At 38.2% G+C, this 20,702-nt stretch overlaps 1 protein-coding gene across 2 annotated transcripts; it reads right to left on the reverse strand.

Moving 5' to 3' along the window:
- Window positions 1-328: 328 nt before the first annotated feature.
- Window positions 329-19,789, reverse strand: LOC145766382 (uncharacterized). 2 transcript variants are annotated; one of them, XM_082578080.1, is made up of 3 exons: window positions 19,664-19,789; window positions 5,898-6,076; window positions 329-2,371 (listed from the first exon to the last, which is right to left on the reverse strand). In XM_082578080.1, exons 1-3 carry the CDS (start codon window positions 19,697-19,699, stop codon window positions 2,239-2,241), a joined length of 348 nt encoding a protein of 115 aa, XP_082434206.1. In that variant the 5' UTR covers window positions 19,700-19,789; the 3' UTR covers window positions 329-2,238. The 2 variants fall into 2 exon arrangements, with proteins under 2 accessions (XP_082434206.1, XP_082434205.1); XM_082578079.1 differs by lacking the exon at window positions 19,664-19,789 and adding an exon at window positions 8,554-8,789.
- Between the last annotated feature and the right edge of the window lie 913 nt (window positions 19,790-20,702).

Genomic DNA, 20,702 nt, shown 5'->3' on the forward strand with positions numbered 1-20,702 from the left:
ATTTTGCCCAAAATTCAATGGCACTCCTCATAATTTCTGCTGTGGTGACAAATTTATTAACCTTCACTGCTTGTACGAAAGAGAACTGAAAACTATGCGTTCCATTGAAAACTCGTGGTTACACGCTTGGGTTATTACATGGAAATCGTGCTGTGACAACACGCCCCACTTTGCCCTACTGCAAGATTAACTGTAGACATCATTAGCAAGTTAAACGGTATTGATTTCGTACCAGTATCAATTTATTTCTGCAAAATCTCAACTTTGCATTACGTATACAATTGCTAAGTTTGCAACAGAACAGTTATCTCGAGACCATTAAAGAAATATTACAAAACAGCACTTATTTAGGAGCAAAACAAATACCGTGCATCATAAGTTGTAAAAAAACGTTTTCTTCGATATAATTCGTTTTGTGGAGAAGATACGGCAATGAAGTCTCTTAAGAAGGTATAAGAAAACGGCCCTTGTTTCGTCTTCGTCGGAACTTTCCAAGTTAGCCAAATGGGTCTCATTCTCAACTTTCATTATTTTTACTTTTCTTAGCTGTGTAGCAGTAATGCAAGGTAAATTTGCAGCAACAGCTCTACTGACGGAAAGTACTGAACTTATAGCAACACCTTGTGCATGCGAAATATCGTTTTTTTTATAATTCGCTTTGCGAGGAAGATACGGCAATGAAGTCTCTTAAGAAGGTATAGGAAAGTGGCCCTTCTGCGCATTTTGACACCAATTTCGTCTCTCTACCATATTCCGTTACCGAGTTACGGAAAATCCCTTATTTTTAGCCCCACACGAGTTTCGACCACGCGGTGCCACATCTAAATGACGTCATAATGGAATAAAAATTACATTTTTCAAATCAGTGTCCAAAATCCCATCATACGCAAACCCGAACGTTTTTAATTTCAAAAGTGTGGAAAAAATGAAACACCCTACTGAACAGCCTCATTCAATTTACAGAAAAAAAGTTGCCCGGACAAACGAGGGTGGAGAAAAAAAATTTAAATACCGTACCAGCGGAGTGGAAAAATGTTGGCTTGTGGAAGCCGGCGACCAAACATGGCCTGCCGGTGCCGTAGTTTCGGAGGCCATTTAACGACTTTAAAGGCCTTGAGTGCTGAAATTATAAATACTCTAGCTAGTCTAAATAGTGTATAATGATTTAAACTTTGAAAATTATGACACAAGAAAAATTAGAGTCATTGTGTGACACTTGCTTTTGAATGTACCGTATTAGCCTAATTTTTGAGCTCATCAAGCAGCTTCGGTGTTGCGCAGCATAAGTTGTTTGTTCCTTCGTACGAGCACCCTTGTCGAAGCAAGTCAGGTTCGTGCCAGCCATTCAACTTCTCAGCGGAAATGACAAACAAAATATCGCTGCAGCTGATCGGACGAATCATAAATGTACAGAAACCAGAGTCGAAAATAAACAGTTTCAGGTTAGTTTTTTTATTTTCACATCCGACACCCACCGCATTGTTCCTACAGAGACAAGCATAGGTGCGTTGCAACCTTAGCACGGGCGTCAGGCTTTTTCGCACAACTGTGCACCAACGCGAAGTGGTGTCCTTCTCGTCCTGCAAATGTGGTGATGATGAACGGTTTGCAAACGACATTACCAAATGGAGAATAATGTTGGATGATGATGCTAAAGACTGGTTGCTCTTGTCTTTTGGTTTGATTTTGAAACAGGTTATTAATATCTACATTGTGAAGTAAGCAACGATCATGCTACTAAAAGCGAAATCCAATCTATTTCGCGCACTTGTAGAACGTAGAGGCTTTTATGCGTTGCTCAAGCGCACACCCCGAAAACCGAACCAGCCACGCGTGATCTGAGTCGGGCGCTCAACCACTGAACGACTTTTCCTGTGGTATGGTAACATTGCTCATCTGTCGCGATGAAAAGACTCGGTTCAAACACGTTCAAAACTCGTTAGATGTTTTTACCAAACAAAGTTCTCTGGTGAAGTGAACCATACACGCAGACCAGTTGGCTTAGCATTGAGTGAAACCAGCTACAATGACGATCATGTATCGTGAGAAATCAGCGGCACCAAAACACTTCTCTATTCAACAGTGTATCTATTATATAGCATTATGTGGTCTAAAAGTTTTTCATACTGAGAGATGAAAAATTTTACATCAACAACGAGGTTCACCAACACGCTCCTCCTGTCAAGTTGGTGTTGCACATCAAAAGGACGATATAAGTTTGATTCCAATCAAAAGTCATCAGGTCTTAGATTTTATTGAATCTTTTTGAGCTGCATCCAGCTTCTCGTATTTGATAATATTAGAGCACACTTTGTCCATTCTTGCGACCTTTTTCGTCTGCGATCGATTTGGTGTCCGTCTAGGTGTAAACCTGAAAATTAAGATAGGAGATAATAATCGTTTGAAATCGAATGAAAGTTAAAAGTTGAATCACATTAGTTTAGTTCGCCTTTTTTCTGAATGCTAATTGTTACTAACACAAAATCCAGGTATACTTTATCATAATTATGAGCAGGAACAAGATTTATGCATTAAGGAACAAGATTTAGGCTTCCCAAACTGGGGGTCGCGTAAAGAACTTCAGGGCAAGCCCGGATTTAGGGGGGCAGAGGGTGCAAGTGCCCTCCTTTTGAAGGCCCCCCGACTTGGAAAAAATGTGATTTCGTGTTATTATTTTGTTTTCTTTCAGCCTTTGAAGTTTCTGCAAAATGCTGTGCAGTGCTATGATTACTGCTCCTGTAGACGTAGAGGAAAACAAATGTTTGCACGCCCACCTGTAGGATATTTTTGCAAATATACGTGGTAAAATAGAATCAAAGTTTAAAAACCCTTTTACTGCATTGTGAAGTAAGGTGGCTTTAAAAAGGCTATTAATGTTGAAAAACGAAGTCGTAATTTTTCTGACAGAAAAAAGTTGAGACTTGGTCCATTTTCGCAATGACATCTGGCTTTTGAAAATAGATTATGTCAGATTTGCTTAAAAAACTAAACGAAGTTAATTTATCCGTCCAAGGAAAAAAAAATCAATTTTTTTGTATTGAAATATAAACTGATCGTTCATAAAAAAAATACATATCTGGAAACAAAAGGTTGAACACAATTTATGTGCACATGTTCACATTTACTGAAGAGTTTTTGGCTAACACTGATGTGGAATCAAAAGCCCTTGGTTGTCGGCCATTTGTCAAATCTATTGAAACAGTTTCAAAAGTATTTTCTTTCACATTTGAATAATACTGAATTAGATTAGATCCAAAACCTATTTGCAATGCAAAAACAAAGTAAGCTACCGAGCAGTTCTCTTAAATCTCAGAAAGAACTTGCTGATCTATCTTTCGACTGAGTTGCGGCTTGAATTTTCTAGAAAAAAGCTTCACACTTTTTGGCTAGAGGAGATCCACCATTATCTGACTCAGGAGTAACCGCGCTTTTCTGCCGTTTGTATCGACGAATTTGTGCGAGTCAGCGTTTTCAACGTTGATGGCTATCAAAATAAAATAGGTCTACTGTTCCAGTTCCATTACACGTTCCTTTCACGAGAAGAACACGGTCTGAAATTGCCCAGAACCCAGACAAATTAGCACAAACTTCGGGGTGTAGTATTATTCCAACTCCATTAGAGTGTTTTTGATTTCCTGAGTACATTACTTTGTAACCGTTCTTCTTTATTTGCCCGCTATCGTTCCAACGCATTTCAGACTCAATCTCTCCATTTCTTGAATGCAGGGATATCTAGAACAACTAGTTGTTCTAGATATCCCTGCTTAAATGAATGATATTATCAAGTTTTCCGTTTTGGTAAAGTGTTCTAACGTTCCATGTTCTAATTTTTAATGTTTTATTTTTCTAGTTTTTTCTGAGTTTCTTTTTCATTTGTTGCTGTGTTGTTTGCAGTGTTGTACGCGTCATTGAAATAAATTGACGGCGTCAGCGCAAATTGCCTAAAAACTTTACGGCGTAAAGTATTGCGTAAGCTCTTAAAGAATTTGACGGCGTCAGCGTCAGTGCTAATTTCTAGCGCTATTTTTTGCCAGCGTATTATAAGACGGAAATATTTCAACCAAGTTTAGGCTAACGATAGCTATAAATAAAGACCAGGTATTATGTTTTGAGACTGTATTGTAATTAGCTGCTTAGCTTATTAGTTATTTCCTTACAGAAAAACAAGCATTTCAAAACGTTTGTCTGACAATCTGCTGCGTTTGGGATCCATATTGTCCTTTTCAAGTGAAAACATGCGTTCTACAGCAGCGCTGGTTGGTATTGGTGTGTTGTATTTCAAAAACAAGTTGAAAGCGTTTACTCGGAAAGGGTGTCCGATGTTTTTTTCGTAAACAGTTGTTCGTAAAACAATTGTTCGTAAATAATTGTTCGTAAATAATTGTTCGTAAATAATTGTTCGTAAAATTAATTCTTTGTAAAACAATTCTTCCTAAAGCATTTTTTCGTGCATGCAGTTGAAATTTGATGTAGCCTATACGAAGAAATGCTTTACGAAGAATTGTTTTACGGATTTCATTTTACGAACAACAGTTTACGAATAATTGTTTTACGAACAACTGTTTACGAAGAATTGTTTTACGAACAACTGCTTACGAACAATTTACCTATAACCCTAGGAAAGGTATCACTGTTCCAAGCGTGCTGTGATAGTTTAGCATGTATAAATCTTTTAACGAGGTCCATTGGTCCACTGCAGCAATATCGCTCTTTTCAGGGGCATGGAGCTCTTGAAATAAAGTATCTTCAACGTCCGCGATGCCATTCATGGATTTTTCGCTTTCTGTGTCTGAACCCTCGTTCTCAATACATGGGTGACTGATCACCATTTGGCGAACTTCTTCCGCGTGTATTCCAGGGAGCCATTCCAACCAACGCAAAAGCCAGTAATTCGGATGAGTCGCACTGGCCAGAATACATTGTGAAACCATAGGTGAAACTCTTATTGTGAAACGAGATTTTCCATGAAAACAAAATTTGACGCATAGCGCTTGACGCTTAAAATCGGCAAAATAGTTGACGGCGCTAGCCTCAGCGTCAACGTACAACTCTGGTTGTTTGTGGGGCAGTAGCATTGTGACGATCTAGTCCAGCCTGCCCACAAACTGGAGTCCTACCGAGTGAGGAACCTCCCAAAGAGATGGTTCCCTGTACGCTGTTCTTGTGATACTTTATCTTTGCAATATTCATGAGGTATGCTGATTGCTGAGCCATGATTTGACTAGCACAGGCCATTGCTAGTGCCAGAGCTCCATTGGCCTACTGGGGCTTTGCCCCAGCGTTTCCTGATCCTTACTACAAGGAAGTGAAGTTGGTCTTCAAGGATTGAGTTAGTTACTTGGCAAATACATATATATTTTTTGCTATGATGGGCACTTGGGCAGTGTAGAAACGATTTATGCAATTCCTTTCTTATTTTTTGAATGTTCTTGTTTTGCGTTCACGCTTCAGTGACCTCCACTTGAATGAGTTTGAATTAGTGTTTCATTTATCGAAAAGTGTTCTTTTTTGTGTTTCGACTTGAGCGGTGGACGGTCGCATTTTTTTCAATAATTTCTTTCTGATGATGGTTGGCTTGTGTGCGTGGATTACAAGTAAGTGTTTTCGTGTACTTGTATAAACATAGGTCAGCTTGAGTCAGAAGTAATCAATTGAGGCCTAACCTGGTAACCGTTCTTGTCGGACATAATAAAGCACAACTGTCGGATGCAGGGTCCGTTAAAGACCCAGCAAAATTCGGTTGTTACAGGCAGTGGGCACATAAACTAAATCTTTGATCAATGAAAATTTACGCAGATTGAATGTGAATACAAAAGACTACTTAATCATGTAGCAGCCAATCCTTGCAAGAGTTTCTTTCAAATAAAAACATCTAGCATTAAACAAAATAATAATACCTTTTCACTGTGTCTACAGTCTGTGAGTCAAAGTCAAATTCATTTGGTTCAATGTTGCTCTTTTCTGTCTCTTCAGAGTCTTCTTCCTTTTGACTCTTCCTCGATTCCTGAATAGCAGTATTGACTTTGTCTAATTGGGGTTCTTTCCTTGGTAATATTGTGACATCCAAATTGAAAATCTGAAGTAATAAAATAAGGCAAAAACCAAAATTAGTTACATTGGTGACATGTAGCCAAGAAGTAGGAAGAATTACAACATGTAGCCAAGAAGAAAACAGTTTTTAGAGGAGTATGTTGGATGTTGCAACTAATAGGTTCAACTTCAGTAGAAAGAAGCTTGATGACTAGGCTTATATACAGGTGGTGTCAAATTCTATCAGAGAAACAATTGAAACTTACACTATTAGAAAAGTACTGTGTTGTCATTTTTGAAACACATTTGTAATATATGAAATACATACTAATGAAAATATCATTAATAAACTACATTTGTAACAAAACTTGCAACACTCTGCATGAATTCGCTTGCTAGGTATTAACAATAATAACCAGATCTTTTCTTTTTTGCCCTAACATTGAATTGTTTATTGAATGCTTGATGATGACAAATATTTTTTGTTTGGTACCGTACCGGTAACAACAATTCTAAAACAACATGATTATAACAGTCATTTCTTAAGCATGCTTACACAGTATGTCATTCAAAGATTGATATGATATTAGACATGATACGATAAATGGTATTTGTTGTGAATTGCCTTAAAACTTGCCCGAGTTCAATTTTGTATTCGTTGATTGACACGTTTATTTCACTTACTCTGTATTGTGCCTGTGGTGCTTGTGCGTTGACTAATCAGTTCGTTACAAACCCGATCAGTTGTACAAGTGTTTAGTTGCCAGTCAGATGCCTAATTCTATTCTCAGTTATGTGCTTTATTTTCAGTAACTCTTTGTGTTTTTAGATGCTCTACTTCTAAGTTGATTAAAGCTTTCAATAAAGTAAAGTTTCATCACAATTTAATCAACTTAATTGTCATGTACGATGGAGCGGTTGATGCAGCCATCACAATTAGACATCGACGTTAATTCACCTGCGGCTTCAAAGCAATGGCGACACTGGTCAAGAACCTTCGACAACTATACTGAAGCTCTCACCCAAGCACTCCCTGAAGAGCAGAGGCAGAGGGTGGAGAAGCTTAAGATCCTCACAAACTGTGTCTCGCATGTTACTTTTGAGCACATTGAAGAGTGCGAAACTTACGAAGCGGCTGTTACTACGTTGAAGAACCTATATTCCAAAACTCCTAGTGAGATCTTCGCCAGACACCTGCTCGCGACTTCAAAGCAAGAACCTGGACAGTCGCTGGACGAATTCTTACTGACGCTTCAAAAGCTCTCAAGAGATTGTAATTTCCGCGCAGTGTCGATCGAAGAGTACCGGCATGAAATGATTCGAGAATCTTTTATCAACGGGATCCTATCTCCTATTATTCGACAACGGTTGCTAGAAAATCGTGAATTAAGCCTCGAAACGGCTGTTCAACAAGCACGAGCGCTTGAGCAGGCTCGAAAGCACTCCGAACTCTATTCGCAAGCACACACGACAGGTCTTGGATTATCTGCAACTGGATTATCTGCAACAGCGGTGGCAGAAGAGGTGACTAAGGAAGAAGCAAGTGAAGCAACTGTCTCAGGAAGTGTGAGTAAACTGTGCTTTTTTTGCGGGCGCCAGTATCACAAAAGAACTGTGTGTCCCGCTAGGAATTCTGTTTGTTTTAAGTGCTCGAGAAAAGGACATTTTGCTAATGTTTGCCGATCGAAAGTCCAGCAAGGAGCAAGCACCGGTGCAACGATGTGCGCAATCCATGAAGCGCCAACGTGCTTAAGGCAAGCCAGTACTACCGCGGTAGTGTGTGGTACTAAAGTGTCTGCATTGATTGATACCGGTAGCTCGTGCAGTTTTATCAAGAAAGACACCGCAAGGCGGTTAAACTTACATGTCACTCCTTGCTGCAGCAGTGTATCAATGGCTTCATCAAACCTGAAAAGTAATGTTCACGGCAGTTGTACTGTCGATCTTAGTATTAATGACTGCATATATCTTGACGTGCGTTTTAAAGTACTTAACCATTTGTGTAGCGATATATTCTTGGGGCAAGATTTTCAATCACAACATAACCAAGTAGTTTTTCAATATGGCGGTAAAAAAGATGACTTTATTATTTCGCAAAGTACGTGTGCACTGACCTCAGCTTCTGCTAACAAGCCCTCCCTTTTCCACAACCTATCGCCTAATTGTAAACCAATTGCCGTGAAGTCTAGACGTTTTAATAATCAAGACCAAGAGTTCATAAATAAAGAAATTACTCGTCTTTGTACTGAAGGTATAATTCAACCAAGCATTTCCCCCTGGCGTGCACAAATAGTAGTTGTAAAAGATGTGGAAAATGATAAACGTATTAATACCACAAAGAGTGCTCAATGCTAAGCAGAGCTAATTCAAGTAAACTGAATCACTATTATCATAGTAACCTTTACAGCCTGTTTCACCCTTTTCGGGTCGTAAGAAGGTGCTTATTCAAGTAAAAATATTATTTCTTGGCAGCAGATTAGAATATTTTTAGTTAGACGACAAAAATTTAATATGACAGCATACTTCTTCTTTTTTTATTTTGGTGTACAAAGTAAGAATTGTATCTGGTGAAGGCATATATGTAGGATCATCATCTTCATCACTATTCGGTACCTCCCAATCACTCATGGCATTTACTGATTAGTCAAATGGAAAGGAGTCTGAATCAAAGCTTTAAATGTATTGCAATGTCAACTATGCCACATTAACCTTGCACAACATTCAATTGTTTTATAAACAAATGTATGGAAAACTACTCTGCAAAAATCCTTCATAAGATTAATAGACTACTTAGTATTGACCCTGGTGCCAAACACTTTGCCCTATTCAACTAGATCAGTGTTTCTCAACCTTTTTTGGCCCAACGCCCCCTTTATGAACTCGCAAAATTTTACCGCCCCCCAACAAAAACGATTAATTACGAAAAGCGAAAAAAAATACTATTAATACTACAAAAAGTGCTCAACGCCAAGCAAAAAGCCAAGCAGAGCGAATTACATCAGGCTAGTTACCAGTCTCTGTAAAGCCAGTGAGAAACATTCGAAGATCACCTCTTATGGATCACCTTTTATGTCAAGTGGGTTTTGCTGTTTGGTATGTAGCAGAACAGCACAGCTGAATCCCTTTTCCACCAGGTATGAGGTAGGAAATGCTACCGCGAAGATACGAGCTCTTTGACGAAATTGTTACGCTGGGCGGTAGATGATTTAAACCAGAATGCCCCTAATAATCAAAACGCCCCCCTTAAGCCGAGGTAATCATACCCCCCCTGAAAAATCAAAATGCCCCCCGGGGGGCGCTACCGCCCCCGTTGAGAACCACTGAACTAGATTAATGATTTAGAGAGCAGCATGAATGTGTCTGCTGTTCACACCACAAATTTTGCCAACCCACTGTGAAATCGAGTCACACTGCAAAAAGCAGTCCCCTTTTTAACAGAGAAAAAGAAGATAAACAGAAGAAACAAACAAGATATAGCCCATGGTGATAAATTGCAGCAGGACTAAAAGTTGGTCAGGTCAAGATTTTTCAACAAACAGGAGGGAGTGGAAAATGTACATACAGAGATGTGAAATTAGGACTAAGAAAAAGGAAACAACTAAGCAGGTTTCCAATAGAATATGGGCTAATAACACGAGCTTGACTGCGTTTGTAACTTACTTGAAATTGACAGCTCACTAAGGATACTTCTCTAATAGCTAACTTCAGTAGAAACCGCCTGAGTCCACAGCGGCTAACTCGACACTTTTTCTCTGGTCCCGGCAAAATGCCATTTGTATCATACATAACCAGGGTTGGCACAGGTGAATTGAATAGCGTCTAATTCAGTAATAAGCAAAAATACACCAGGTTTGCCTTATGTTTTGCTTCACTAGACGTTCCGGCTAACTCTGCCTTTTTCAATTCCCATTCAGGTATCGAGTTAGCTGCTTTCTACTGTATTTTAGTTTAGGTATTGTAGCTAGTTTCTTATTAACTTTCTAATATGCTCCTTAAAGTATTTTGATTAGGACAAAGGATACGGTAGTCCAGTAGTCCACCAGTTGGTAAAGCCAGAGACAGGCCTGGAAAAAATGGGGAATCCGGGAATGACATTCCCGGGAAATTTGTCGGTTCGCGGGAAATTTTTACCGGAAGAATCACGTTACTAACGTCTTTCATTCACCGTCAACCGTCATCGTAATTTGCTACCACATTGCAGTTCCGACACTGATTCGTATCACTGCGTAGTGCGTATTTACGATTTCCAACTTGTACCTCCGAGCTGAACAAGTTCTTAGCAAAATTGCGCAAATATTTTGCAGTAGTCCGCCCGAAAGCGTCGTAAAAAGCACGGGAAGTGTAATTGAAAAAATTCGAATGTTTGCGGAGGTACAAAAACATCCACAAATAAAAAATAAAGACATTAGCAACGAGCTGCTCTTTCACTGGAATGGGCCTCACATAAGCAAGTGTAATAGCATCGTGAAACAAGCTCTTGACCTACATTTCAAAGGAAAACTATGGCATTTTAGTACTAATGACGTTCGCTCGAAAATGTACAAAGCTGTGGTAGATAGACCAAACAACAAGAAATCGTCACCATTTTTTATGTCCTGGTAATGTATTTGTAGTAATTTCGCATGGGCAAAACTTGCTTGCGGTTTCTTTGATTTACAAAAACAGCTGTTTTAACGTCGTAATTTTGATTTTGTTGTCAAATTAATTAATGCATTTCGTTATTCTTCGTGTAACCGACTGGTTGTTTTGTAGATTACAGAAGTAACTTTCCCAACGTCTTGCAGGCCTCGAAATATCCGGCGATCATGACCTCCGGAATGACCTCGAATGTCTGCCGAAGCCGACTCATTGGTCGGTCATAACTGACCGCCGCAAAATTCCTGACAAAAATAGAGCTAATACAGCAAAAATATATTTTAAATTTGAATTGTTACAATTGTTTGTTTAACCCGAACAAATACGGAGCTGAAACAATAATAGGAGGCTACAGGCAATTGTTTTAAAGATCACACTAGAGTGGCGTGGTTAACGAGCTGATGGCAAAAGTAGCCATTTTTACATCATTTCAACGCCTTGCAATGTTGCCTTGAAATAAAGTTGTCTGAACTTTTCGGCAGGATATGTATTCTAATTTTACCAATGAGGATTATTGCGTTACATTGATCGTTTGTTAAAAAGAAACGTCACAGAGAAGCAAGTCTCAGCTGGGTTCCGCACGTGCTAAGGCGAATGTGGCGACCTTATTCACGCTGATAGTGATAGAAATAGAATTTCTGCACAGAAGGGAGGGTGTTAGACACATTTGTCTGCTGTAGAAAATCTTCTTCTACAAACACGACTACACAATACTGTAGTGTGATTTTGTGCAAAATCTACATGCAAAAAATATGTCCGGTTGAGATATTAAATGTCCGCTGAAAGGGCCAGTCCGGTAGGACATGCTTGACCGCTGGAAAAAAATAGAAATTTCGAGGCCTGTCTTGTGTTCTCACTTAGCGAAACTTGTTGTGCATTCAGCCGTCTGGCCGTTTTTTGTGCTATATGCCTATATCGCTTAATAATTAGTTATTCTATTCATGCACATTGCACATACTATCAACCCATTCGAGCATGAAGCATATTGTTAACTTGTCAAGTACGTAACAAGCGGCTCGTGATGTCGCATTGTTTCATGACATTCACACGGTGGTCGGTGAGTCAGTGAATCTAATTTGTAAGCATGCGGCGTCTAATTTATTAAGCTATTGTTGTTGGCCAATGTATTCCGATCAAAGCGGGCACATCAGGCACAAACAGTGCGCCATGCCTGCTTACGAATACGATACCAAGATTCTTTATTGGAACTATGAAGCTACAAATGGCCGTCTATATTTTTTGCTTGAGGCTTTTCGCCGGAAAACTGTAAACGGTGTAATTATGACGTCATTATCGTGATTGTAAGCCGCGGGAAATTTTTTCGCTAAAAAACAGATTCCCGGGAAGCTAAACATTTTTTCCAGCCCTGGCCAGAGATATACGTCTACGCCGCAGACTTGCGGCGTAGACTTTTTGTTTACGCTAACGTTTACGGCCACATTTGTTTGGATAGTTGTTGCTTGAAGCTACGCCGTAAAGTTTTCGCGTTTTTTGGCATATAGCGTCAACGCATACTTTTTAATGTCTTTTTTTCACTACAACATGCCAATACCTTCCAGCGCTGCAGTTGAAAGAATGTTTTCAATGGGCAAAAACATATTGAAACCAAAACGCAGAAAAATGTCAAATGAACACTTTCAGATACTTGTGTTTCTTTGTGGAAATTCAAAATAAAACTTGTTTGTTTCGAGTGATTTATACCGTGTGAATGTTTGGCATCTATCAAACAAAATGAGTTTACGCTAGTGTATGCGCTGATGCTAACGCCGCCAACTTTTTTACAAGTTGCACTGACGCATACGACGTATTGTTTTTCGAACGTTTGCGCTTACGCTGACGGCGTCAATATTTTTTGTAAGCACGTACATCACTGGGTAAAGTACATGACGTTTGAAGATGCAGCAAGATCAAGCAACGCTGGTTCAATTCTCGGGGCACCTAACGGGTGAATTAATTCATAGACAACACTTCAGCATGCAGATTTGCAGAAGCTTTACTCAGCCAATCTCAGTACCTGAGTCAGTGGTTCAAAAGCTCTACCCAAGCATGCAAAACTGCCAGGATTAAGCTCTCAAAGAAGCTTTCTCAATCTGAGGATACCGTAAATATTTCAACTATCAATCAATTTCAAAACAAAGAACTGTAACTTCTTTTGCTTCTTACCGCTAAGCATAGGCTATACTCCTTTTTTTGGTGCTCTTCCACAAGACGCCCTGTTGGTCAATAGGGTGGAGTGAAAAAATTTTTTTTTTCCAAATCAAAAAACATGGGGTCTGTATACAGGCCAAATGACCCAAAACGGCTTTTCAAAACATTTTTTGGGGGTAGCTGTCAATATTGGCAGTGCTACCACCACCTGGTGGCCACGAGTAAGCAAAAATTCTTAAATACTCCATAACTTTTGATACACACATGCTAGAAGGTTGGTTTTGGTGTCTATAGATGCGTAATACACATGTTTATATCTACTCTAAGAGACATGTTTTCTCTAAAACACTTGTAAATTGAGTTATTAGCAAAAAATGATTTTGACTGAATTTGACTGATCATTTATAAGTGGAATTTACTATGTACTGTAGTGTAAGGCCCTGGTATGCTGGTACTGTATATAATAATGTTGTATGTGTAGGAAAAGTAATTTACATGTAGTATTTTATATATTATAATGAATTACAACTTTTTCAATTCACCATTCTTTTTGTAATCAGTATCACATTATATTTAATCATAAACCCAATTGGCAATTAATGATGTTTTAAATTTTGGCAAATTCAAATTATTTAAATCAATGACATTTTAGATTGTCACAATATAGTTTACTAATTTACTGTGATAGCAATATTCTTAACATTAGCTTACCAAGTTACAAAAAGCAATTTACTATCAATTATTTAATTTACATCAATCGTGTTGTTCATGTTTGTATTATCATTCATAATCAAATTCAAAATATTCATTACTTTCGTCAACAGCAAAATTGTTGTTTCGTGTCATATCTTTTCATTAGATTTCTTGATTTCAGTTTTTGACGAATCATTCCATCACGTCGAGCAAAACCACAAACAGATGCACTTGCTTCGGTAACAACTTTAATATGCCTTTCCACGGCTTGGTTATGGCAAGGATGATTCATACGAAGGGGTGTTCTCCTAATTTCATCAATGTCGCTATTTGATAAGCTTCTTAGAATGGGTGGTTCTGTCAGCTCCAACACATTCATGTTTACTAGTTTGTAATAACATTTTGCACCAAAGTTTAACTTGGGAATAATGAACTTCCTGACAGTGGCTGTAGAAGCAGGCGTCTCTGATTGTTCATCCTCCTCACTATCTGATTGCTCCAATGCCCCACCATCAAAGTTGTCTGAATCAAAGATTACAGCTGATGTTGTTGCATTACCACGCAAAGCATGTATTTTATTGACGGCTATTCTTCTGGTATCCTCATCTTCATCTCCAAGCATGCCAAGTAATATATTTTCAGGGTTTGCGAAGAAAGCATTTCGTTGCAGAGTTTTCAGAGCAATCTTCTGTACTTTTGAGTTTGGAAAGGTCATTACTCTTCTAATCATGTTGTAGAAATTTTTGGCACCATCAGATATTGAATGTTTGCGTTTAATTTCAAACCAAGAGGGGAAATAAACCTTTATGCAAAATTCTACAATAATGACAAGCTTTGGAGATGGCGTTGATACAGAAACATAAAACCTTAAGATCCTACATGCCAAAGTTAGCCATCTTGAGTGACACAGCCCACCGACTTCTAATAATGCAAGATCTGCATCCACATCACCAAGAATTACCGCCCAACATATTCTGTACGAATAATACTGATCCGAACTGAGATCATCCACAATAGCATTTGGTAATTCTGGAAAATTAACACTGGAGATTGCTTTAAATGGGACTATATCCCAGTCAGAAACAGATCCAGATAAGCATTTCCCAATATTTCCAGAAAAGGAATCAGGCCCCTTGGTTGAGCCATCAATTTCCATAAAAACATGGCGCAAAGGAAGCTCATTGCAATGGAGCAAACAAATAGCCCATTGTAAAGGCCTACCTATTAGTTGTTCCAAGCAGTGAATTGCCCCTCGATGGGCTCCCGTCATGGATGCTGTACCATCGCTACCTATCACACAAAGATGATCCAAGAGAACAGTTCCTTCCAATTCGTTATGAAGCACTTTTGCAATACTGATGCCCTTTCCATCTTCAGGAATTATCATACATGAGACAAGTAGAACTCGCCAGGTTCCCCTACTATTACATAATGCTCTTCAAGCACAGAATTGCGATAATATTTGCCGTTAATTTGGGTAACACTTTGAGTTGAATCTTTCCTTCCATCTACGTATATTCCATCGACGTTTGAATATAACTCATCATCGTTCTTACGCATTTCTTCTCTGTATTTAGCTCGTTCTCTTCGCAACTTGCAACGGTCTATAACAAACGTGGTTTCTTCATTTGTAATAATGCCATGGTCTTTCAGAGCGGCGGTTGCTATTACAGAGGCAACTCTGTCAGACACACCGTACCTGTCACATGCCATAGCCAAATTGTGATAGGATGTCCTATTTTGAAAGCCAATAGCAGGAACTTGTGGACCAATGAATGATGAAGAAGATGAAACATCACCATCATCTTCAGATTGTGATTCACCACTAAGGGATTCCAATGACAAAGAAGGTTGATCATCTGACACTGAAGTACCAGTAGATACAATACTAGCATGTGCTTTTCTAGCAAAAAGAACATCAGACGGTGTTAATATTTCAACAGAAGATGATGTTTTGGCAAGCCTTGGTCCTTTTTGGTCATTGAAGAATGCATAGTCATCGTCTGACATTCTCAGTTGATGTTGCTTTTCATGTTCTTTACGTCGCACAATATCATAACAAAAGATATCGAAAAGTTGGTTTGCCTTTTCCATGAAGTCTTCTATATCTTTCTCATATTTTGCTCCTCTTTTTTTTTTCGGGTATCTGTTTAGACGACAGAACTGTTTTACAAGGTCAAATATTTTGTGTGCAACTGTGGTGTGATGTAGAGTATAAACATTGCAATAGATCCAATGATTAACCAATTCTAGTGCAATTTTACTGGCTGTTTTTTCTTTTGTCCAATTATCTTCGTGTAGTACTCGTTGTAAAACATCTTTTGCAGTGGGTAGCTTCCCATCAGGAAATAAACTCTTACTTCTGAAAACATAGTCTTTGTGCAATACTTTTTTAACTTGTAATTGACTTCTTGTTCTCATCATAATGAATAATAAATAGCTTTAAACAAAGTTACAAGTAACTTATGATAAATTGTATTTCTGCAAAGGAAAAAGTATAACATTAAATGTTATTTTTGTTAAATTTTAATGCAAAAATCAGTTTTTTGCAAATAACTTAATTTAGAAGCATTTTAAAGAAAACATGTCTCTTAGAGCAGATATAAACATATGTATTTTGCATCTATAGACACCAAAACCAACCTTCTAGCATGTGTGTATCAAAAGTTATGGAGTATTTAAGAATTTTTGCTCGCTCATAGCCACCAGGTGGCGGTAGCGCTGCCAATATTGACAGCTACCCCCAAAAAATGTTTTGAAAAGCCGTTTTGGGTCATTTGGCCTGTATACAGACCCCATGTTTTTTGATTTGGAAAAAAAAAATTTTTTCACTCCACCCTATTGGTCAACCCAGTGTTGCCAACCACACTTAATGAATGGGTACCAATTTTTTTCTAAATGGGTACCAAATTGATAAACAGAGTACCAATTTTTTTTCACCTTTAAAAATAGCAAAACTTTTATCAACTTTATTAGCGCAGAACAAAATTATGATTATGATCTTTTTTTTTGTGCAATTTGCTTTTATCGTGTCGAACCAAGTTAGATCGATGTGGATTGACAAGAAAGTTACAAACTTTACAGTACCGGTAGCTGAAATCTTTTTATCTTTGTTATTTACCAGGCTAGATTCAGGTGGGCTGCACGACCAAGTGACTTCAACTTCCCATGTTTCAAATGCTTACTATTTTTATGATAGCATTTGGTTGCTTTTACTTTTGCCATATAGCCTACCATGGGTGCAACCTAGTTCGTACCTTGAACCATTCGTACAGTCAGTTCGTACCCTGAAAAGATCGAGCGAAAAAATTAAAAAAAGCCGAAGTCGCTGATCGCAGTTTAATAGCACAAAGCCGAAGTCGCTGATTGGAGTTTCCCCAAACAATTTGAAACAAACTCGAGGGTTAGGGTTAGTGGAAACTGCGGTTAGCGGAAATTGCGAAACTGCGGAAAAATATTTGTGGAAACTGCGATCAGCGAGGGTTAGAGCATAGATTACTCTATGGTTATAGTGGTGCTGGTTTAGGATCGGCCGCCTTGGTTAGTGACGTCACGAAAATCTGTGACGTCATGCAAAAAAACGCAACTACTTTTAGGAAGGGTGCAAAAACGCGGAATAGAAGTAAAAGCGGAATGCCTATTGATTTTTAAATATTTGTAGACATTATTATTGATCTAGCGCTAACTTAAACTGTTACTATTTTGTACCAATTCTCAGCAATTCATTTTTACAATAAAAATACTTGCTTTATCAACGTAACAACTTTCACGTTTATATGTTATCTACAAAACGAGCAATCGTGGTTCAGTATAAGCCGCCCACAGTTTGCTGTGATCGATGAATACTGCCTCCACCAAATATGCTGTAGCTTTCTCATTTCTGCTCGGATTTTAACAATTTTACTATCCTTGGATGGCATTATGCTTCATCTACCCGAATGGATTAATTGCCAATCTAAAGTAGGCACTATATTTATGTAGCGCTAACTTAAACTTTATTATTTTGTACTAATTCTCAGCAATTCAATTTTTACAATAAAAATACCAAACCAACACAAATTAAAAGAGTATGATATGTCTTGCTTTATTAACCTAACAACTTTCACGTTTATATATATGTTATCTACAAAACGAGAAATCGTTGTTCAAACGTAACCGCTCGACGAAGCTTTTTTCCAACGCATTTTTTAAGGCGATTCGATCGTGGTTCAGCATAAGCCGCCCACAGTTTGCTGTGATTGATGAATACTGCCTCCACCAAATATGCTGTAGCTTTCTCACTTCTGCTCGGATTCTAACAATTTTACTATCGTTGGATGGCATTATGCTTCATCTACTCGAATGGATTAATTACCAATCTAAAGTAGGCATTACATTTATGTAGCGCTAACTTAAACTTTACTATTTAGTACCAATTCTCAGCAATTCATTTTTTACAATAAAAATACCAAACCAACACAAATTAAAAGAATATGTCTTGCTTTATTCATATGTTAACTTTCACATTTATATCTAATCCACAAAACGAGCAATCGTTGTTCAAACGTAACCCCTCAACGAAGCTTTTTACCAAAACAATGCAAACACAAAGCGATCAGTTTCGAGTGTTCATTACAAGCCGCCCACAGTTTGATGCGATCGGTGAATAGTGCCTCCATCAAATATGCTGTAGCTTTCTCATTTCTGCTCGGATTTTAACAATTTTTCTATCGTTGGATGGCATTATGCTTCATCTACCCGAATGGATTAATTGCCAATCTAAAGTAGGCACTATATTTATGTAGCACTAACTTAAACTTTACTATTTTGTACCAATTCTCAGCAATTCAATTTTTACAATAAAAATACCAAACCAACACAAATTAAAAGAGTATGTCTTGCTTTATTAACCTAACAACTTTCATGTTTATATGTTATCTACAAAACGAGAAATCGTTTTTCAAACGTAACCGCTCGACGAAGCTTTTTTCCAATGCATTTGCTGAGAATTGGTACAAAATAGTAAAGTTTAAGTTAGCGCTACATAAATGTAATGCCTACTTTAGATTGGCAATTAATCCATTCGAGTAGATGAAGCATAATGCCATCCAACGATAGTAAAATTGTTAGAATCCGAGCAGAAATGAGAAAGCTACAGCATATTTGGTGGAGGCAGTATTCATCGATCACAGCAAACTGTGGGCGGCTTATACTGAACCACGATTGCTCGTTTTGTAGATAACATATAAACGTGAAAGTTGTTACGTTAATAAAGCAAGTATTTTTATTGTAAAAATTCAATTGCTGAGAATTGGTACAAAATAGTAACAGTTTAAGTTAGCGCTAGATCAATAATAATGCCTACAAATATTTAAAAATCAATAGGCATTCCGCTTTTACTTCTATTCCGCGTTTTTGCACCCTTCCTACAAGTAGTTGCGTTTTTTTGCATGACGTCACAGATTTTCGTGACGTCACTAACCAAGGCGGCCGATCCTAAACCAGCACCGTTATAGTTAGGGTAAGCGGAAACTGCGGAAAAATGTTTGTGGAAACTGTGATCAGCGGACTTCGGTTTTGAGCTATTTTTTCTCTTGATCTTTTCAGGGGGAAAATTTTAAAATGATTGCGGAAACTGCAATCAGCGACTTCGGTTTTTTTTAATTTTTTCTCTTGATCTTTTCAAGGTACGAACTGACGGTACGAACTAGGTTGCATCCGCCTACCATACAGCAAATCAAATTAGAAGTAACACTGCAATGGTCGCAGAGTCACCCATTGGTGCACAGAAATAAGCAGTTTAATACAATTAGACTATTAATTGTTAATACGGTAGCAGGCCTAGCTAATGTTTTCTGAAAAAGGCTACCGGTATTACTGCAACTACGTTAGAATTATTTCTGTTTTAAGCTAGTTGGCCTCACTATTTATTTAGATACTGGCGCAGTAGGTCTACAAATTAGTGGTGTACCGAAACTCAAGTATCGATGTTATCGGTTCAAAACAGTCAGTTTTAAAGTTTGCAACTGCCATGGCCCAAGTTTTAAACATGTAGGCATACTGTACAGTTTATTTAAAATCATAGATTAATAATCAGAACTAATGTGTGATGTGACAAAAATGTGATAAATAGATAAACTGATGGATTGATTGAACAAAGAAAATTAGGCTACCGTACTTTAAAGTTCAGTTCTTTCAGCCGGCTTTCTTTCATTCAGCTGAATCTAACTTCACCTGCAGTTCATTCTATTAATCTGCTGCAAAGCTCTTCAGCGGAAACCTTCAACCATCACAGCTAATCCAGTCACCTACTTCATCAGGCTACCAACACGACGTCAATAGGTACCCCTTTCACCTTCTCCACAGCAATGGCTGGCCATCTCCAAAAAAATTGACAAATTTTAATTTTTCCATTCAATCAGAGTTGCCAAATAAACTCTTCAATCAATCAATCATTTTATTTTTCGTCATTAACGTAAGAAATGAACTCTTCGGATTTCCATTTTTCAGCACAAGTACAAAAGTCCAGATCAATATTTACATGATAGCAATCGCACAAAACAAAAGTAATCCAAAATGACACAACACACAAAGACTACATTTATTAATTAATAGTCACACTATAAAGTTGTCCTAGCGATTTTGAATGCTATCAAGGATAACAGATGCTTAACTGTAAAGTCATTTGCACAATCTCATTTCCGGATTTATGGATCAGGCTACTTTCAAGTGAGAAAAACACGTGTGCTGTTGGCATGGATGTAGGTAGCATGTAGGTTTTATGCAAGTTTTAGTAAAACGGCAAATATTGTTCTGAATATGGTTTGATTGATTTGTTGGTTCGATTTTTGAGGTGTGTCAACGCATTTTGAGGACAGCTTCTATTTAGCAGCACCTGATGAATAGAATAGTTCACAGACAACACTTCAACAACAAGCGGAAACTTCACTCTGTCAATCTCGTTGACTGGGACTGGGTCAGTGACGCAAAGCCTTCACAAGAAGACCACACGAAACAGCCAGGATTACGCTTTCAAAGCAGCTTTCTTAATCCGAGAATAAAGAATCCCACTACCCATCAGTGTTTCAAGGAGAATATTAAGATTACTGGTGAGTGGTGACGCAAAAGAAGAAGAAGGGAGTGTGAGCGACTGATTCGATGAAACAACACGGTGCTTTTGCCGTTGAGTGAGATTCAGCTCGATTGCTGACTCTGTT

Source organism: Aplidium turbinatum, chromosome 3 (genome assembly GCF_918807975.1).
Source record: "Aplidium turbinatum chromosome 3, kaAplTurb1.1, whole genome shotgun sequence".
In the NCBI taxonomy this organism is placed as follows: Eukaryota; Metazoa; Chordata; class Ascidiacea; order Aplousobranchia; family Polyclinidae; genus Aplidium; species Aplidium turbinatum.

Bases quoted from the DNA above. Each gene is read 5' to 3' on its own strand.
- LOC145766382 (XM_082578079.1), bottom strand. From the start codon at position 8,658: ATGAGTGATTGGGAGGTACCGAATAGTGATGAAGATGATGATCCTACA. The intron at 6,077-8,553 runs GTATGCTGTCAT...TTATTACTTCAG, and splicing joins CCAAAATAAAAAAAGAAGAA to ATTTTCAATTTGGATGTCAC. The intron at 2,372-5,897 runs GTATTATTATTT...CTTAATTTTCAG, and splicing joins ACTGTAGACACAGTGAAAAG to GTTTACACCTAGACGGACAC.